This window comes from Urocitellus parryii, chromosome 2, assembly GCF_045843805.1.
Source record: "Urocitellus parryii isolate mUroPar1 chromosome 2, mUroPar1.hap1, whole genome shotgun sequence".
Classification (NCBI taxonomy): domain Eukaryota; kingdom Metazoa; phylum Chordata; class Mammalia; order Rodentia; family Sciuridae; genus Urocitellus; species Urocitellus parryii.
The window spans coordinates 18,268,115-18,288,988 of NC_135532.1; the positions used below are offsets into that span (position 1 = coordinate 18,268,115).

The 20,874-nt window shown below is 34.1% G+C and overlaps 1 protein-coding gene across 1 annotated transcript in view; it reads right to left on the bottom strand.

Moving 5' to 3' along the window:
- Window positions 1–20,874, bottom strand: part of Gpc5 (glypican 5) — a 719,011-nt gene that overhangs the window by 665,721 nt on the left and 32,416 nt on the right. The window contains exon 2 of the mRNA XM_077795349.1: window positions 7,692–7,853. Coding sequence (XP_077651475.1) covers window positions 7,692–7,853 — 162 coding nt within the window. The remainder of the gene's footprint in view (window positions 1–7,691; window positions 7,854–20,874) is intronic.

Sequence of the window (20,874 nt, forward strand, 5' to 3'; positions counted from 1 at the left end):
GCCCTACATGGTCTGCCCCTGATGCCCAAAATGTTTTTCTTCCAGATATCTAAATGACTAATGCCTTCGCTTTTTCCAAGTTTTTGCAACACTTAAGTATTTCTCCCTCACCTAGCTCTATGCAATTTTTCTAAAACATTTAACACTTCCTAACTTACATCTGAATTATATTTGTTATTTGTTCATTTTCCGTCTTCTCTGGATAAAAATGCAAACTATGAGGATAGGGATCTTACTTTTATTCAATGATACACCCCCTAGCACTTAAAACAATGCTGGAAAATAGCATTAATTCAGGAAAAATTACTGGATGAATGAACAGGTATTCAATGATCCATCACCTTTTGCTGTACGTAATGAACCATATATATGGTCCTACTCTATTTATATCTTCTCCTAGGTACTATAAAGGACTAAAAATGAAAATAATCAAGACATTGTGCATAATGGTGTTACTATTAATTATCTATCTCTAATGTTAATTTTCTAATTGCTTTTTAGTTAATTTCCACGTGCTTTTCCCACAAAAGCTATTTCAAATCATATACACACTTCTTATTCCATTTTATATCACTCCCTTTAGCTACAGCAGAGTTCACTGTTCTTAAGCACACTGCCATTAAGGATGGTAACCCCCAAAATTTGGTGCTCCAACAACCAGGTATAAAGGAGAAGAAAAAGTGTTATGTTTGGGGTCTTAAAATGTCCCCTAATGGTTCATTTGTTGAAGATTTAGTCCCCACCTGATAGCACTATTAGAAAGGAGGGGCTAGTGAAAGGAAATTAGGTTATTGGGGTATGACCTCAAGGAGATGTTGGGATACCCTCCTCTTTCTCCTCCTATCTCCCTCCTTCCATGGGGTGAACTTTGCTCTAACACATGTTCCCTGCCATGATCTTCTATTTCACCAAAAGCCCAAAGCAACAGGGCCAAGAAAACATGGAATAACACATCTGAAACCATAAGTCAAAATGAATCTTTCTTCTTTTAATCTATTATCTCAGATACATTGTCACACTAATGGAAGACTAACACACAGTTATCATGTAACATATTTTACACAATAACCATGCCAAAACATAATTGATATCTCATGATAAACTGTTATGAGGTAAATGCAAAAGATGAAAAAGATAGATCATCTACTTGTAAAATAACTTCTTAAATATTTTAATAGTGTCATTATTCTATCTTTCCTATAAAATTAATCAAGTTATCATTAATCATCTTAGATAAATTTTGTATGGTCTTAAAATATTTAAAACTATGAATTCTTAAAATACTGTCTTTGTTATTTTTTAATTAATTAGTTGCAGTGGCTATTTAACAGAAAAGTCACCCTTTCTAAAACTAAATGTGCTAACAACTATTAAAACATGCCCTATGAGAAAAGCTGAAAAGTCATGTACTACATTTGCAGGTAAATGGATGAAGCTGGAGAATAACATGCCAAGTGAAATAAGCCAACCCCCCCCAAAAAAAAACAAAGATGAATGTTTTCTCTGATAAACACATACTAACCCATAATGGGGGGAGATTGGGTCGGGAAGAATGAATAAACTTTGTGCAGAAGGGAGTGAGGGCTGGAGGGGGTGTGGGAATGGGAAGGATGGTGGAATGAGATGGACATTATTACCCAATATACATGTATGATTACATTACCAGTGTGACTCTGAACCATGTTCAGACAGAGAAAGAAGTAGTTGTACTTCATTTGTGTAAAAAGTGTCAAAATGCATTCTACTGTCACATATAACTAATTAAGACAAATTTCAAAATAAAATAAATTTTAAAAAGAACATGCAAAATAAATAACTGTGTGTAAAAAGACATTTTAACTCCCTAATAATCAGGGAACCACATGTTTTGAAAATAAGGCACCACTTCACATCTATCTTTTTACTAAAACTTTCAAAATTCTGACAATAGGTTTTGGGAATGATGTAAAACAATGGCAATGTGCACAAACTACTATTGGGAATGTAAATTGATTCAGCTACCTATAAGAGCAACTTTAGTTAGTAATCTAGTAAAAGTGACAATGCGGGATCCTATAAGCACAATTGCACTTCTACTTATAAAAAGAGAAACACACCCATGGAAACATTATCAAGAATGTTCACCACAACATAAATGTAAAAATAAGTTGGAAATTACTGAAATGCCCATCAACAGGAGACTGATAAATGTCACACATTTATAAAAAGTAATTTTAACTGAGTTCAATCCCCAGTATAAAAAAGGAATTTAATAAATCAAATAAAATGGATGGGATAAATAGATAGACAGCATATGGGATAAATAGATAGACAGGTGAGTCTCAAAACATAACTACTTGTCATCCCTTAGATAGTCTGCTTTTCCCAACAGACAGCTTTTAAGAATCATCCCTATGATTCCTTATGCAAAAGTAAGATTAAACTATTATTAGTGAATATAAAGATAAAATGATAATCTGATTAAATGTCAATTCATCTTCTAGACAGTACATGTACAGTCCTCATATTGAAAAGATTAACTGAAAATGTACATAAAATAAAGAAAGAATTGTTTTGCCTACTATGAGCAAGTTTCTGTGCGTGTCAGAGTGAGATTACCATTGCCATAGGTAATATTATCATAGCTACCATCTGTCAGAATTAAGATGATTTAAGTTCACTTCTTAGAGTTTGCAAAGATAAACCCAGTTGTAAGTCCACAGTTAATTTTTTCTAGTATCAATAACATTTCATGCAAAGCAAGCTTTATTTCCAGCTGTAAAGTAATTTAAGCTCTTATAATTTTTTACCTAGAATACAGAAAAATTACTTCTCTTTCATAATTAATGGTAACCTGCTAACACAGATTCAAAAGAAGCATTTTTTAACATTTCAGTGATAAAGGACAGTTGGATAAAGACCAGTTGCATGGATAGCTGCTCTATGAGAACATAATAAACCATGAGCTGCCTAAAACTGCAGGAGAAGAAAGAGCAATTACATTCAGAATGTAGAGAAATGCTATAATATACCCCAATCTGGTTTATAAATTAATAAACTAATAAACATATGTTAGGACTTTAGAAGTCTGAGGGAGCCAATAAAAGTGAAATACATTGAGTATTTGGATACCATATACAACCTTAGCATGTGATAGTTCTGGTATTGGTAAGTAGTAAACAAATGTATTAAGCATCAATAGAAAGAAAGAGGGGGAGAGAGAAAGAGAAAGGTAAAGAGGGAAGAGTGAGAGGGAAGGAATCTCATTTTATTTGGGAACCATCTTCTTGCTCAGTGCCATTCGTCCTCTATATATTCATGCAGTTCATTTGACATTTGCTGAGTGTCTGCTCTAAGTGCTATAGACTGAGAGAAACAAGTCTCCCCGACACTGCCTACCTAAGGCTATCTGTTCTGTATCGTTGAGCTTTTGATAAAAGAATCCTTAGTGATAGAAATATCATTATTCTATAATTCCTTCCGCCTAATACTCCTTCAAGAGATTATTTTAAAAATCCATATTTTTAAAGCACAACTGAAGTGAATAAAATAAACATTCTCTGTGCTTAACATTATAACATTTATACAAACATAATTGCCCTCCTGAGCATTATAATATATTCAATACATTGTGTCTTTGACAATATATGTGTATATGTATAGACAATTTAGTTTCCCAGTAGCTATATACTATCTCTGCACATTACAGTAGCTGTATCTAAAGAGAGAAATCCATAAATTATAGTCATATTTTCATTTCACCTGCTTTTTAAAATAAGACATTAAAATCTTGAACAGATTCCTATGTTGCATTAAAAATAGGAATGTAGTTTTTACTAAATTCTAGAATTTAACATTTCAACCTGAGAGGACAAGCTTGCCAATCTTTCAAGTACTTATAATTAAGGAATGAATATTTAATTAGCCAAAAGAATAAAAAAATGTGAAATCATTCCTCTTCTAAATATCATTTATCACTCAAAGGTTTGTAATAATATTCATTTTAGATGACATATATAAAACTAGAAATTTTCAAAAAATAAAGACTATCTACCATATATTTTATAAATACATGAATATATTTGAATATGAGAGAAATATAGAAAGTTATACATATAAGGAAAAATATAGTATTAACTTCATCTCCCCAAGATTTCAACAAAACGCAATCTTCCAGTAGTGCCCTCCAAAATATTCCTTAATTTCATTTTTGAAGGTGAAGCTAAAATTTCAGTTAATTTTAATTTTAAGAATTCCCATTATCTTATTTGAAGGGATTTTAAAACTGACAAATTTGAACACTAGATAAGAGTTAATTTTTATAGTTAGTGACATGTTCTGTCAATTTCCCCTATTTCTTCATGATTCGCAGTATACTTCAGCGTAAAAATATATATATATATATATATATATATATATATATATTTATTTGTTTTAAATTCTAAACTACTTTTAAAGAACAAAATCTCATAGTAAAATAGTAGAAGGAAAAGAAATTCTTGCCTCACTCCAGGCAGTTCTGTTTTATTCCTGAACACTGTTAAGCCCCTGCAAATGAAGAACAGTTATTGTCTGCACTATGACAAGACCAGCACTTCTCTTGCAAACAGCACTTCTTCACTGTGAACAACAAAAACAGGAATATCAGCTTGTTCCTTTTACTTTCTAAAATCCTGCATGAGTAGCCCTTAGGAAATAATGATATCCTAGGTCACAATTATGGGCCCTTCAACAACAGATTTTTGTCTTAACTATGTTGTTTATTTTAAGAAAATTTGACCGAAGCAAACTACAATAAATTTCTTAGGGGGAAAAAATGTAGAGTTGTCCCAGAGGCCAACTCTTGCCTAACCCATACGTACCCTGGTGGCAGACTCCAGAGCTAAATGCAAACTCCACATAGAATAATAACTTTATGACTCTTGTAGTACCAGGAGCCAGCCCGCAGGGCTTCCTCTCTCCCCTTTGCACTTCCAAACTCACAGTTTTCATCTAAGAGTAGTGTGGGAACCACTAAATCCTCAGACCAGAGGGATCATCCCCGTTTTCCAAATTCAAGGGACTGTTCAAAAAAAATGTTTCCATGGAGTCCGGTAAGAGCCATAAGGGAAGACACCATACTATATCCCAGTCCAACATCTTTAATACACTCAATACCACTTAAAAGAAGGTTAAAATTGTTGATGTAATGCATAGTAAAATATACATGAAGTATTTAAAAATTAAAGATCAAAACATAGCAAATCTACTTACATCATGGGAGAAGTAAATTGATTTTGCTATTAAATTTCTCTCAAGCAGACAAGATTTCCTAATAAAAATGTGTTGACTTTTTTTTTCTTGTGAAAATAAAGACCTGAAATTTTTTCAGCTCTTTTGATTGTATAGAAACTAGATGGACAGCATTTTACTTATTGAAAAATTATGCTAATCTGCTCAGTTATGATACAGCAAATAAGATCTCTCATATTGCTTTTAGCATTTATATACTTACGCTTGTTTTCATGAAAATAAGCCTAAAGCTATTTATTTTATTCATTAAATTAAAGTCTGAAATTCTTGAAAGATAATTTATTCTAGTAAACTTGGCCTTTAGGCAAATTTCTTCTAAATTTGTCTTGCCTATTCATGCTTCTTAAATAAAATTTGACATTCAGAGAAAAGAGAAAAATGACAATTTTTTAGAACAAATCATATTTAAGAATGTTTCTACCTTTTTACTTTTATAATTAAGTTTTAAATAAACAGCAAAAATTAACCTATTAAATGCAGAGGTGCAATTTATTAAACATAAAATAACAAAAGGTTATATAAAACTACCTGGCCCTCTGGTAGTTAAAGACAATCTCATACCCTAATATGCATTTCTGTTACTTAAATAGTTACCGATTTTTAGCAATATCACCAAAAGCTTTCAGTAGCTTCAATTCATCTTAAAATCTAAATATTCCAGGTTTTCCAATCTTTGAATTGAATATGCTCCATCATTATCAATTTATCTAAGAATATGTAAAAAGTCTGTGTCTGTGTCTTTGAAGGCAGCAGAAATTTTCAGCTATACTGAGGGCCTGTTAGTAACTGTACAACTTGCTCTTACCTACAAATACTGCTATTCAAAAAAACAGGCTAGATTCATCATGATCTTCAGGCATCTTCTTATTTGGAGAAATGTAGTTTTGACATTAAAAGATGATAAGTCATAAGAAAGCTTCCCAGTTTAAAAATTTCAATAACTCAAACTTAACATTTGTGTTTGAAGTCTTCTTCACTGAGTCTGGCATACCTTTACCAGCATCTGTTTGACAACCACTAACCCTCTGTTTGACTCAGGCTTTTCTATTCACTGCCCATTTACCTCTAAAATGCATTTTCTATATTGTACACACTATCATTTTCATGAGAAATAATTATATAACTTCCAGTGGGTAGCTGCAACCTTCTAATTCAACCAGTTCAAACCACATTTCTTGTACTAAAATGTATATCAAAAATTTTTTCTTCAACAATTTCATATGAATAAATCCCATGTCAGAATAAAATCACATTCTAAACCATCTTAACACAATGTAAAATTAATAGCATCTTAAAATCTAACATTTTTACATTTATATAAAAATATCAATTCATCATGTACTACATTTAACTCAACTTAAATTTTATTCTGATTTATTGTATTTATTTTATTTAGTAAGTATGGCTTTAAAAATTAATCAGCTATGTGTGCAAACAAAGCAAATTATTTAAATACATTGACATTAATATACTTATTAAAAAGGAATATTAACAGAAGTTATATCCTATGTTGAACAAAAGCAATAAATTTGTTTGAAAAGCAATGTAATACAGATATTTTCATTCTAGTCATATACAGAGTAGCTAATGCTTTATAAAAGGGAAAAATAAATTAAGCTATTTTATTGTAGCAATAAGAAATTTTATGGAAGAGATGACTAAAATAAGAAAAATATCATGTATTTTTCATTTTGCTCCTTAATTTTATAACTCATTAATTTTATTTCTGAACATATTGAGACATAGTTGAGTTGTGGTCTTAGCTGATCCTTAAACATCCAATTAATATTCCCCAGTTGATTATTTACCAGGCCTACCTGCCTGCACTTTGATATACTGAACTGATATTCTCATGAAAACCACATAAAGGGATGGGGTTGTAACTTAGTGATAGAGTGCTTGCTTAGCATTCATGAGGCACTGGGTTCGATTCTCAGCACCACATACAAATAAATAAAATAACAACTAAAACTTTTTTTAAAAAAGACATGAAGGTGCAGGGGAAAACTCAGGCAAATATTTCTTCAAGTCATATTTTTAAAAATTTACCTATAACTACCCAGATAAAAGCAATGAGATTTTATGCTGTAGACATTTTTCATAAAACTTAATAATTATGTATGTTCACACTTAAGTAAAACCATGGGTCAGAATATTGGAGAACCCAAAAGAACCCTATAAATTTAGGCATGTGTTTAACGACAACTTTAGTAATATAACTGTTTCTCTAGTCCAACTCAAAAATATGCCCAAGATAACCTCCAAAACAAATTATAAGGGTTAGAAAAAGATAAAACTTTACTTTATGCCAAAATAATATGCAAATATAAGGAAATATACCTAGTCACATTTACCATTATCACTAAAATAGGCAAATTACACAGAACTGGTCCTTAGTTCCAAAGCTCAAGCACATTTACCTTGAAAAGCAGCTGCATTTCGAGATATTAGCAGCTTTAATGTAGAGGTGGATGCTTGAAGCACCTGCTGCAGATCTTGGCGAGCTGCAATTTGGTATCTCTCCTCCATCTTCCTTGTGCAACATGTTGGCTTTTTAGATATGCAAACCTGAAGATCAGGTCCTGAAACATATATAAGATTTTCCAGAATGATCATCTATCCATTAAAAAAATATTACATGTCATATGTCATGCATTATAAGTCCTACATACAAGGGGTTCATATTTTTATTAAATTATTCAGTTATTGTAATTTGTTATACATGATAGCAGAATGCAATTCATTTCATATTACACACACAGAGCACAATTTTTCAAGACACTGGTTGTATACAAAGTATTTTCACACCATTCGTGTCTTATACATGTACTTAGGGTAATGATATCTAACTCATTCCACCATCATTCTTACCCCCTTGCCCCCTCCCTTCCCTGTACCCTATCTAAATTTCCTCCATTCTTCCCATGCTCCCCCCACCATTGCCATTATGAGTCAGCATCCTTATATCAGGCCTTTGGTTTTTCAGGATTGTCTTACTTCATTTAGGGTGATATTTTTCAACTCCATCCGTTACCTGAAAATGCCATGATTTTATTCTCTTTTAATGTTGAGTAATGTTCCATTGTGTATATATGCCAAAGTTTCCCTATCCATTCATCTACTGAAGGGTATCTGGGTTGGTTCCATAATGTAGCTATTGTGAATTGTGCTGCTATAAACACTGATATGGCTGTATCCCTGTAGTATGCTATTTTTAAGTCCTTGGGGAAGTGGTTAATATTCTATGTGAGGAATTGATTTACCAAAACTACTTACTGTAAGAAAAATTCTCTATCACCCATTAATACAACCATGAAAAAAAATTCCAAACCACTAACTCTTTGCTCAATAATTTAAATTCTTGATCCAATATTAATTATGTCTACTTAATATGTGGCAAATTAACTACTACATAAGCAATAGATCAGAAAGAGTTAATTTTTGCTTATTTTATTAATTTGGCCAAACTTATTTAAACTAAATATGTAATAGAAAATCATACAGGCTAAAATGGTTTTCTTCATGAGGAAGTGAAATCAAATTTTGTGCATCAAATAAAGGTCAAAGAACATCATCTGATTTCTCAACTCCCACGATGCTTGTGCTTCTTGAGGAATAAAATATCCTCTGCAATAAAATGACAGTAGATTGAAATCCCCCATGGGCCCAAATCCAAGATCCAAGACTCTACTCACTATATATCTGTCTAGAGGCAATTCCTACCATTAAATCACTTTTTGGTTGTATAATCATACTTAGAAAACCCAGTGAGGATGAATGTTACATTAAATGTAAAGTCATTACACATACTTGTACTTAAAAAATAATTTTCTAACATGATGAACAATTCTCATCCTGGATAGAGATGCTAAGAAAGCACCTGAATACACAGCACATGTGGTAGAAGACAAAGAGGAAAAGGTATGACACAGGGGACAGTTAGCCTCTGAAGAGAGAACCAACCCCTAATGGAACACCACAATGTGCAGGCATCCCAAGCCTACAAGTTGTTTTCTAATGCTCGTGACAAGTTTATTTACAGGCCCTGAAACAGTTATTCTCTAATTTCAGAACAGGAAGAAGTGCTGTGGCCCTTGGTGTCTGGGGAGTCTCACAGCTCCCACATTAGCTCTGCATAGACTGATTTTAGATCAGCAAAAGTAAAATATGCCTGTGCACGCACACAAACGCATACATGTGACAGCCTTCACACTGTTCAAGCTCTTCCTATTTCTTCACACAGTCAGCCTCAGGTTTTACATTTCCAAAAGTTGGTTCTGGATAAGATCAAAACATTTGAAATCACTCTGAGCTTCCTGCCAACATAAGACACCAACATTTCTAATAATTTCAGCTTTGGTTTGTTGAAGATAGACAACAACTGACAGCATTTGAGCATTTTACAAAGGCTAAGAAGCATAAAATATTTATAAGTGTCACAGTAGGTAACATGTTGGCAATTGTTTTTCATTTATCTTACCTAAAGTTATACAAAAGCTAATTCTATTTCAAATAGTAAAATTGATTGAAAGAAACAAAGCTATCTTCTCAGTTTTATTCCTAAATGGAAGGATTGAGGAATTAGCATTCAGAGAAGAGCAACAATAGAGACTAGGGAAAAGAACCAAATGAATAAATATTGACGTGTACAAATCTATTTAGTGTGGGAATAACTACTAGGGGATTTTAAAATAATAATAACAATAATAATGTCTCACTGCAAATATGCCTACTGAGGTCAAATATCTAACACTGTTTGGCTAGATTATATTCAAAAACATGGTCTATAAAGGACCCCTGAGATGTGACCCTTCTTCCCACTCCCTCTCCAGAAACAGAGGCCTCAGTACTCTTCCTTTCACAGGCAGGCCCATTTCAGTTCCTCATATTCACAATGCCACAGAGTCATTCCCCAATACTTTCTTCTATCTGGGGCACTCTTGTCCAGCTATGTTCACCCACACATGCACCAAACACCTACCATCACCTAGTTCATTACTATCCATTTTTCTTAAGATCCCCACTCTGTCTTCCCTAGAGAAACTTTCTGTAAACTCCCAGTTAACACAAGTCCAGATAACATGACATTAGGGCCACATATCTCTCCACTGCACATGTCATCTTTGTACTTTTATATTCTTTCAGGTGATTCTAATTAATTTGTTCCCTCACCAATACTTTAAGTTCCAATCAGGGAACCATTTTGCTTGCTTTTATATTCCAGTTGCACAGAACATTGCCTAATACATGCTAAACACGCAATAATGCATATGTATTATCTAATTTAATCATCACTATGATATTACTGCCACATTTACACATGAGGAGATGAACACATAAAGAGGCTATCCAGTGTCAGGGTTGGGTACAATGTAGCTCAATGGTAGAGTGCTTGCCTAGCATGCAAAAGGACCTGGGTTCAATCCTCAATACTGCAAAAGAAAAGAAATGGATAAAGAAAAGGAAAAATGAAAACTATCCAGATTACAAAATGGTAGAGCTGGTGTTTGGGAAACAGGCAAACTAACTCAGAAGAACTATGTTCTTCACCATTATTCCACAAGAGGAAAGAAAGTCTTAAATCTATAAATGGATTGTTTATAGACATAACTAGCCATCTCCTATTCCTGTTCTGAAAGAAGGCATCTGTTTAGTAAGTTGCAAGAAAATAAATTTTAGGTTAGGAACTATCCAAGGAGATTTATCAAAATAAAATAGACTAAAATACAAAGCTATAGACTTGCCATTTGCTTCTTTGCCCAATTTTAAGTGGTAGAAAATACATTAGAAAGATGCAACAAATTGCCTCTACTGCTATCCTAAATATCCTGTAGGAGAAAAACCATTATGCCTCAGCAACTCTGAGTAAGCAAACATAGCAATTTAGACCACTTAGCCAAAGTACATTCCTCAAGTTGATGAGGGTCTGCACTGATTAATTCAGACTTTCATTTAGAATCTTAGAAGTTTGTAGTGACAAGATAAAACTAAATTCCAAACCAAATCAGAGCTATAGCACCATAAATAGGCACAATACTTACCTATTAGGCATGATATTTTTCATTAATATCACCTACAAGATATGCTTAAATAACTTAGAATTGGGGTGCCAGTAGAGAAGGAAAAGAGTTGGCAAAAAAGATTCCAGTTCCCTTTGTTCCTTCCTGTATCAGTCCAAGAGACAGACAAGATGGACTAAACAAGATCCTCAGGGAAAGGACCATGTCTTACTTGTTTCTAGAATAAGCACAAAGGACATAAGATGCTTGTTGATTAAAAAAAAAAAAAGCCCAGACTGCAGTTTTCCTGTTGTAAGTAAAACAGGCATCATAAGAAAGCAAAGCTAGAATTAACCCATAACATACCACATGGCAATAAGAGATATTTTAAAAAAGATTTCAAAGCTTGGCTTTAAGAAACATGGCATCATTTCAGGATGATATGAAACAGTGAGAGTGCCCACGCTCTAGGGCAGCTGTCAAGTTTCTGAACAATAAAATCAAACTTTGCAAGAAATACTAAAAACAAAATAAAATAGTGTTCCTCCAGTCAGAAGCCTTCAACCAAAATCATTGGTGCTTTCCAGATTTCTTACTTAGAAGCAGCAGTATTGTTTAATCACTACTCCTTTATGTTCTCCAGCATAAGAAACCTGAAGCCATCTACCTGCTGGTGTGTTTAGTGTGCTAAAGTAGGAACATTTTAACAGGGAGGCATTCTGAAAAGGCGGTGGCAAGGGCAGCATGGTTTTCGCTATCTCCAAATCCTCACATAAAACCAGACAGAACTACAAAACAAATCCACAATAAACTACTACAAAACTAGTTAACATGATAGCAATATCCCCCCAAAACTTCAAAATACAAACAGAATGGAACAGACCAGCAATAGCCACAAGTTCTTCACAATATAAGTATTTGGACAAGAGGGAAAAGAAGGAAGCAATGAAGGAATGTCTGAAGGACCTGAGAACAAGAGAAACCCAAAGTATTGAATAGAATTCACAGGAAGGCAGAGCAGACTGATTTGGGAATAGCAGTGGGGCTGGAAGAATTCTGCCCTCTCAATTATTGAACATGTGTGATGGATCAATAAGAGAAACAAATAAGTGAACAACGGGCAACAAGTCTCCCTTCCAAGACAGATCCTACACAGAAGAGAAACTTCTAGAAGTGGAAATAGAGTTCAACAGAGCAGGGAATAAACAGACATAGAAAAAGAAGGTCTAGACCAAAGCAGAAAGGGAAACAAATGCAGGAAATGCCAGGAAACAAGCAACCATGTTTTTGAATGCCAAATGAAAACATCAGAAGAGGAAATCCAGTCAAGTTAGAACAGCTATTCTGAAGCACGTCTCAACTGAAATGTTCAGAAAAACTAACTTCACATAAAACAAACAACAACAAATATTGGGGTCAAATCTCACACAGAGTCATAATAAAAAAGAGAAGAATAGAATAACATCCCTACACAGAAAGAAAACATGCCATTGAAAGACATACAACAAAAAACATCAGAAACTTAGCTACACTATTCAAAACAAACCAAAAGATAACAACACAAGAGATGAAAGAACTACATAAATCAGAATTGGAAAAATCAGATAGGAGGTGACGGTATTCAGAAAAGAATTAAAGATGAAAACAAAATTCTAAATGAAGACTCAACTAGAAGGAACAAAAGAGTCTATCACACAAGGGTAATGCCTCAAGAGGAAAAATAAGAATTCTGAAAAATCAAAAAGAACAAAAGGATTTGAAAGACAATTACAACTAATATTGAACAGAGGTACAAATAACATAAGTCCCTTAAGAAGAAAACAGGATAAATACTAAAAGCTGTATTTTAGGTTATTCTGAAACAGTTACAAGTGTAATATAGAATAAAACAAGTAGCTGTGAAATACTCAAGTTCCTTTCTCTACTTCTATACTATATCCTTGCAAATTAGAATTTTTAGTGTGAAAGAGAGACAGATATCATTAAGCGATTGGGAGAAGCTCTGTAATCTTAAACTTGAAAGTATCAATGTAAATCATGAAAAAATTTTATCATTAAAAAGTTTATGTTTCCTAGCTTCATTAAAAAGGCCTAGAAAAAAATGACTAAGCAAATAGCAAAGGACATCCCTTGTGCCTTGTAACAGTCTTGTAATATTTTTTCTCTTCAAAAAGAAATCAGGGCTCCTTAAAGACATGGTTCATTTTAGAAACAGAAGCAGGAATTACATGAGATGACAGATACTAAAACATCTTACCCACTGTCGCGACCCCTTGCCCGCAAGGAAGACACAACTCAGGAATCTTCTTTCAGCAGTTTATTCAGGCCTTTACTTATGTGTCTCTGGAAGCTTCTTTTTCTCTCTACTACTACTACTACTACTACTACTCCTCCTACTGCCACTACTCCTACTACTACTACTGCTACGTGCCCCAGCCTTAATAAATCAGATAAAGCCCCAATGCACAACTGCCACGTGGACTTTTCTCATAGGGTGCCAAGTCACAGCGTGCCAACTCATTCTGATAAGGAGTTGTTTGTCACAGACTACAGGGGAAACCAGCGCCATCTTGTAATGGCAGCCACAGTTCACAGAAACGGCTCACCACAACCCACCAGACAGTGAAGAAGTTTTTGAATAACTACTAGACTCCAATCAAAATAACTAAGGAATTGTATTAGTCCACCAGGTTTACCATAACAAAATACCACAAACTTGTGGTTTAAGCCAAAGAAACTTATGTTCTCAGTTTTGGAGGCTGAGGTCCAAGATTAAGGTACCAGCTGAAGAGTTGGTCTCTATCTGGCTTGCTGATGAGCTATCTTCTGTGTCTATCACATGAAGCACTTCTGGTGTCCCTTCTGTTTTTCATAAGGACAATAATCACATTGGATTAGGGTCCTATCTTAATAATTTCACTTAACCATAATTATTCCCTTAAAGTCCCTATCTCCAAATACATTCACTTTGGGGGTCAGAGCTTTAACAGATGAGTCCAGCATGGTGACACACTTATATAATTCCAGAGACTCAGGAGGCTGAGACAGAAGGATCACAAGTTCAAGGCCAGCCTTGGCAATTTAATGAGACCCTGTCTCAAAATAAAAATTAAAAATGACTGGGGGTGAAGCTCAGTTGTAGAACACCCCTGGGTTAAATCCCCAGTATCACACACACACAAAAGAGCTTTAACAAATGAACTTTAAGATGACACAATTTAGTTCATAACAGAAGCCAACTTCAAAGGTGGTCAGTGGTCAATATGGGACAATTTGAGCTTCAATAATAATTTCAATGAAATGGAAACAACCCATGTGATTAAATGTGAATACTTACATTTAATTTTAAAATTTTATTTTAAAAAGTAAGTTTATCACCTTCAAAAGATGAAAGAGAGATCAGTTATGCTAGAAACTAGTAAACAAAGAAGCAAATACTTATTCCACCTTTCAGATATAAACTGTACCCATAAGTACAAATAGTAGATTAGGGAAGCCTTACTTTATACTAAATGAAAGAGTAATAACAAAATTAGAATACCCTATTTATTAAGCCCAAATGAATTAGTAGATATAGACATTAGCCAGCAATTGCTGCCAAAATCAGAGACAAAAAAAAAAAAGAGACAATCAGAAATTAAGTGCCTCTCACAATCTTGCCAAATACCAACTAATGTCTTACCAAAGGAACAAACCTGAATCTAATCCAGTCTGTGAATCCAGTTGCCAATTTGGAGAAAACATAATGTACTAAGGAACATTTTTTTGCCTCACCATAAATATTCAACCAGCAATATATGGACTGAGAAACTGAAAGCCAAGTGGCTTAGATTCTCAAAAGATGTATCCAGAAGAGTTCTATTTTAAAACATTTTTATTATAAAATAAAGTACAGATACAAGAAACCACACAAAACACATGTTTGGCTTAGTAAGTTATTATAAGTTAAACACCCTTGTACCTACCACCAAAGTCAAGAAGTTGAACTGTGACAGAGTCCCTTCACAAGTCCCATCCCAATCAAAAAATTGTCTTCCACCTTTAAGTAACCACTGTACTGAATTTTATAAATACTTCTTTGTCTTTCTCAAAATAGTTTAATATGTTGTCCATTTTTAAAAATATTTTATGCTATCTATATCTTTCCCTTTTTATTATAATAAAAAATATAACGGGAGACTTATCCTCTTAACAAATATCTAAGTGTGTTATACTATTGCTGTACAGAGATCTGTATAGCAGATCTCTGGAACTTTTTGTCTTGCATGACTCTTGATATACTACTTATCTCTCCATCCCTTTCTCTTCTTTTTTCCATGTAAAATAAAAAATACTCAAGTCTAGCACAGAATTATTAAGTGGAATTGAATCTGGTAAGAGAGAGCCAACTTCATCTCCTGGAATTTCCTTTAAAGGTTTCTTTCTCACTCACATACATGTAATTTAGATGAGACTGATTTCCACATAAGGATAGTTTATTGGCTAAAGCATTGTATCCTATCCTGTCAGCATAATGACTATGTGAGAAACAGCCAGTCACAAAAAATAAATTCAAAGAGGTATTTGCTGAGATACCTAGGAGAACATAGTTCTCACTGTTCTGTAAGAACTGAATTTAAAGATGCAAGAATGAAAGCCTTGCCAATATCATAATCATTTTCCAGCTCTGAGTGAAGACTAGATCAATCATAGATTCTCTTATCATCTGCAATATAGAGAAATCTACCCAATACAATAATAGCATTGCCCAGAGTAATAGCAGGTCAAACCATTCCATTTTCTTTTATAGTTTTCCAGAACTTTAAAGAGACTTTATACTAAATGGAGGGACAGATAACAGCCTTTGAATGCTGCTCAAGATCCCCATCCTGAAGTGGAAACAAACTTTATTTGGCCAAGAAATAGGAAGGGTTCCACACATAGTAAGGCTGTGCTATCTTAAGCTAAAAGCCATTAACTCTGCACAAAACCATCAAAACCCTAGAGAATGAACTAAAGGGGAAAGATTCTGTGGAGGAATCAACATTCGAATGAAGGGGTCAGAGTAAGGTTAGTTTCTCATCTCTGTGGCTTTGGCCTGAGGACACTCCCTATATAAAGTTACTAAAATTCCAACAGAAACTAACAGTCTTTCTGGAATGAAGACCACAAAACTGAGCTCAGGGCAATCACAGCTGCTAGAAAGTGAGAACCAGAGAGTGAGAACCCCAAGTTCTGTGTAAACCTTACCCAAATCTCTGGTTGACCATACCTCACATATGAAGGTTTTGATGAGTGTGAAGGAAATGGATAAAGATTGTAGTTGTTGTTGGCCTAGGGTTGTGGCTCAGTGGTAGAGCGTTTGCCTAGCATTGCCTAGCTTGCCTAGTGACGCACTGTGTTCGATTCTCTGCACTGTATATAAATAGATACAATAAAGGTCCATTGTCAACTAAAAAAATATTTTTAAAAAAAGATTGTAGTTGTTGCCCTAAGAGGCACAATTGGCAATTAGAGCACAAACCAGTTAAATTTCTCCTAGGAGGAACATATTAACACTCTTTGGAGGAATGTTATAGACTCCATAATCACAATAATATTACACTCATAGTATCCAAGAGACAATATAAAATTCCTGCACATATGAAGAATCAGATATATGGTTTAAATACTGAGGGTTTTGATACGATCACCTTAAGAAAGAGTTTAGTTAGTGAACTTTGGAGAGTTTCTCAATTTCAACACTACTGTAACTTGGGGCAAGAGAATTTTCAGGATGTTTATCAACATCCTGAACACCATGGATTTAAGGCCACTAGCAACACACACAAACACACAGAGTGATCATTAAAATATACCTTCTAAATGCCTCCCTTGGGTATAATCACCAATGGTTAAAAACCACTGGCAAGACAAAGCCTAAGGGTGCCAATGTGGATTAGAAAAGAGGAGGAATCTTTTAAAAGATCTTGAGGAGTGGCCAATGAAGTAGAAGGAAAAAGAATGGAGGTAAGGACCTGTGTAAGTATTTTTAAAAAGGAGATCAATATTGTTTAGGGAAGTAGACGCATGAAAGAAGTCTGAGATTTGTAAAGACCTGCAAGCATCTGGGCTACCATTTTGGTTGTTTCCTTAACTGTAACTGCACAGCTGCTCATAAACCATCACAATTGCATTTGGGATCCTATACATTACAAGGAATAATGAAAAGGTCAGCTCACCTCACTGAAAGCTGTTGTACTAAAACCTGTTTAACAATTTTAACACTCATCCCTTCCAATTTTAATAGTCATTCTTTCTAACTTGCCACTCTTGATAAGAAGGGCTGCCCAAAATTCCCTAATATCACCTTGTGTCTGGCTTTCTTGAACATTTGCATATGTGTGCTTACTCAATACTATTTCTCAACCAAATCTATAAGTTCCAAAAGGATAAGGACCATCTTTGTTTTATTTCCAAGCATATTGTAAGTAACTGAAACAGTAACTGGCATAAAGGAGTTTCAATAAATTATTAGTCATCCTCTTTTTCCTAACTTGCACATAATTTCCTAAGAAATCTAAGAAGGCAGTGCCTTGCCTCAAAATTAATGAAAAAGCTTTGTGTGTGTGTGTGTGTGTGTGTGTGTGTGTGTGTGTGTGTGTTAAAGAAGATATTGCTGAAGACACCAAAAACTGATTCAATAAACCATTTGGAATAATGTTTGTGGTTACTGTATTTACATGTTTACAAATATTACTCATTTTAATGTATCGCTATAATTTATAGATTCATCTTTTTGTTTTAAAGACTAAGGCATTATTCTACAAATGTATGCATTGATATTATTCATTAAAATTAAAATAATTTCAAAGGAATATTGGGTATTTCAGTAACTATGAGTTTTTATAGTCTCAGATTCAATAAAAACATTCAGCACACTACAAATTAAAAAATAAGGTCAACACAATATTCACAGATAGAATAATAATGTTGTCCTTCAAATATATAAATGGCATCATTGATTCTTCAATAGATACTGTGCTCAGAGTTTTTCCAGCAACAGATGATTAATGTTCACACAAAATGACGTACTTAAATCTTTTCTTTTATTACTAATAGCAAGAATTTCTAATATGAAAGCATATGTTCTCTGTCTAGAAGCATAAAGAAAGTATGCTAAACAAAATGCTTTCTTAAACTTCAAGTCATGAATTTGGAGTTAACAGTTAAAACTCTGGGGGAGAAAAGGTACACACACACACACACACACACACACACAGCAGCAGCAGAATAGCTTGTACTTAAAGGATGAAAAAATGAATTTCAATCTTATCTCACACATTTTAAAGGAGGTATGAAATTTTTCTATTGCTTTTTAACCAATTCACTTATCTTTAGTATCCAACAATCTGCTACCTCAATAACCCACACCATTTCTCCAAATGAAACCATATCCATGTGACAGAGCTCCTCAAGGCAGAGCTAAAGCTGAGACTTTGAACTGGCACTTTAAATTAAATGTTATGTCTTGTTTTTCATGCATATATTTACTTTAACTGATGCATATGGATTGAAGACTTGCTGGAGTAGGGTTAGATGTGGGAAAGGGGATGAAAATTTTAACCATAAATGGAGCTCAAACCAAAATAACTTACTTAACTTCAATAGATAATGTCTTGGGTATCAAGCCCACCTCATAATAAGCCCCATTTCCTCTGAGAACTGTTCTTTCAACACCTCTTCCTTGGGGGAGACACTTCCCTGCCACATTTGTGTCAAGTAACCTTACATTTCTGATTTGTTTGTTGAAGTAAAGTTGGATCTATGATTCAAACAGAACCAATTGGATTCTTTCACCTGGGAATTTAGGATTATAACATAGATCTAACCTATTTGCAGTAGAGCTGTTTTATATATCATTTAAGAGTGAAATACCCCTGCTATTTCACCATAGAGACAAAGAAATCTCAAAAACAAAAAAGAAACCAAAACAAAGAAGCCCAAAGAAATAGACAGGAAATCATTAGACGAGGCTCCCCATAGTTCCTGTTTTAGTCCTTTTCTGAGGCTCAAGTATTTCCTATACTTTGGATCTCACCCAAAGGTTTAAAAAAAAAAAATTTGCACTAAATAGGCAAAATTAGTTTCAATTTATTGAATGAAATTGTCTAACACTAGTAAGAGGGTATTAGGAGAAGAGGGATTAAAAAATTGTCTTCTATTTATTGAAACGAAATTGTCTAACACTAGTAAGAAGGTATTAGAAGAGGGATTTAAAAAAACATCACACAGAAGGTTCTCAGGAGCTCTGAAATAGCAGAGGGAAAACCCAGTCAAATAAGCCAAACCTAGAACCTACGTGTAGGAAGGCAGAGTGGTTTGGGATGCAGATAGTTACTGATACTTGAAACTGTCCCAATCCTAATTATCTGGATATTTCATGTCCCAAGAAATAAATCATATATTAAAAATAAACTGCATCCTGACACTTCACCAGCTTTTCTGTAGGGAACTCCCACTACCATGTTTGTTTAACACAAATAACGTTAAAGGGAACTGTGTCATCCAGATGTTTATGAATGAAAGTAAACAAAAATCCTATGCAAATTGAAAAATATAAGGGGTTTAATTTGATTCAGAACACTAAAAGTACAATTATAATTTTAAGCAATCTTTGATATAGCCGCTTCAACAGTTTCACAGAAGACCTGCTGCTCTGACTTTTCATTTCGATTCCTGTAGACTTTGCCTCATCCTTAGTTTCCTTATAAGGAGCACACCAAGAAACTCTAGCCTCAAGTAGCAAAATGGCTGCTGTAATTCAGTCTACACCAAGGAGAAAAGAGAATATATTTAAGGTAGTTCTAATAGAAAGACATAATGTATTTTTCAGAAGACTCAGCAAACTTCACATGTTATTGGCTCTCGCTAGTTTAAAAAACCCATACCTGAATGATGACTGTGGCCAAAATATGATGGATGTTGATTGGTTTAAGCTAAGTAGAAGGTCAAGGTTGGGTCAATCCAACTTAAAATCCATGTGTAAGAAATAGTAGCTCAGTTTCAAACCAAAAAATAGTATAGTGTTATGGATGACAGTGACTAGAAAATGGCCAGTGACCAGTACAGGAGCAATTGACTTCTTACTTACTTACTTACTTCTTCCTGAGAGAGTGCCAACTCCTATACCACTGTATAGTGGAATCCAAACTAATTAGCGGGTACACAAAATACACTTTGGAGTCCCTGAAGATACTTACTGACAATGGGGAAAGAGTTTCTACATTCCTACCAAGAAGCAGGTTTGTTTTGTTTTGAGTTTTTATCATAACACGAATTATTTTGTCAGTTTCATTCTCCTACCCAAATTGCTGGACAGAATTTAAAACAATAAACTTGGAAGCAATAATTCCATTTGAAATTTGAGTAAGCATTAATATCTACTAAATTAAACAACAAATGTGAATTCAGATCCTTCTATCTCCATGCCTTCAAATATCCCTACATTTAAACATATCTTTACTTATGACCTCAGGAAAATGTGTGTCACTTCTCTGGAAGTTAGATCCAGCACCCTCAGTTCAACCCTCAGTTTTATTAGACAAGATTCTCCAGAGAAAAATATCTAACAAATGTTTGCGCA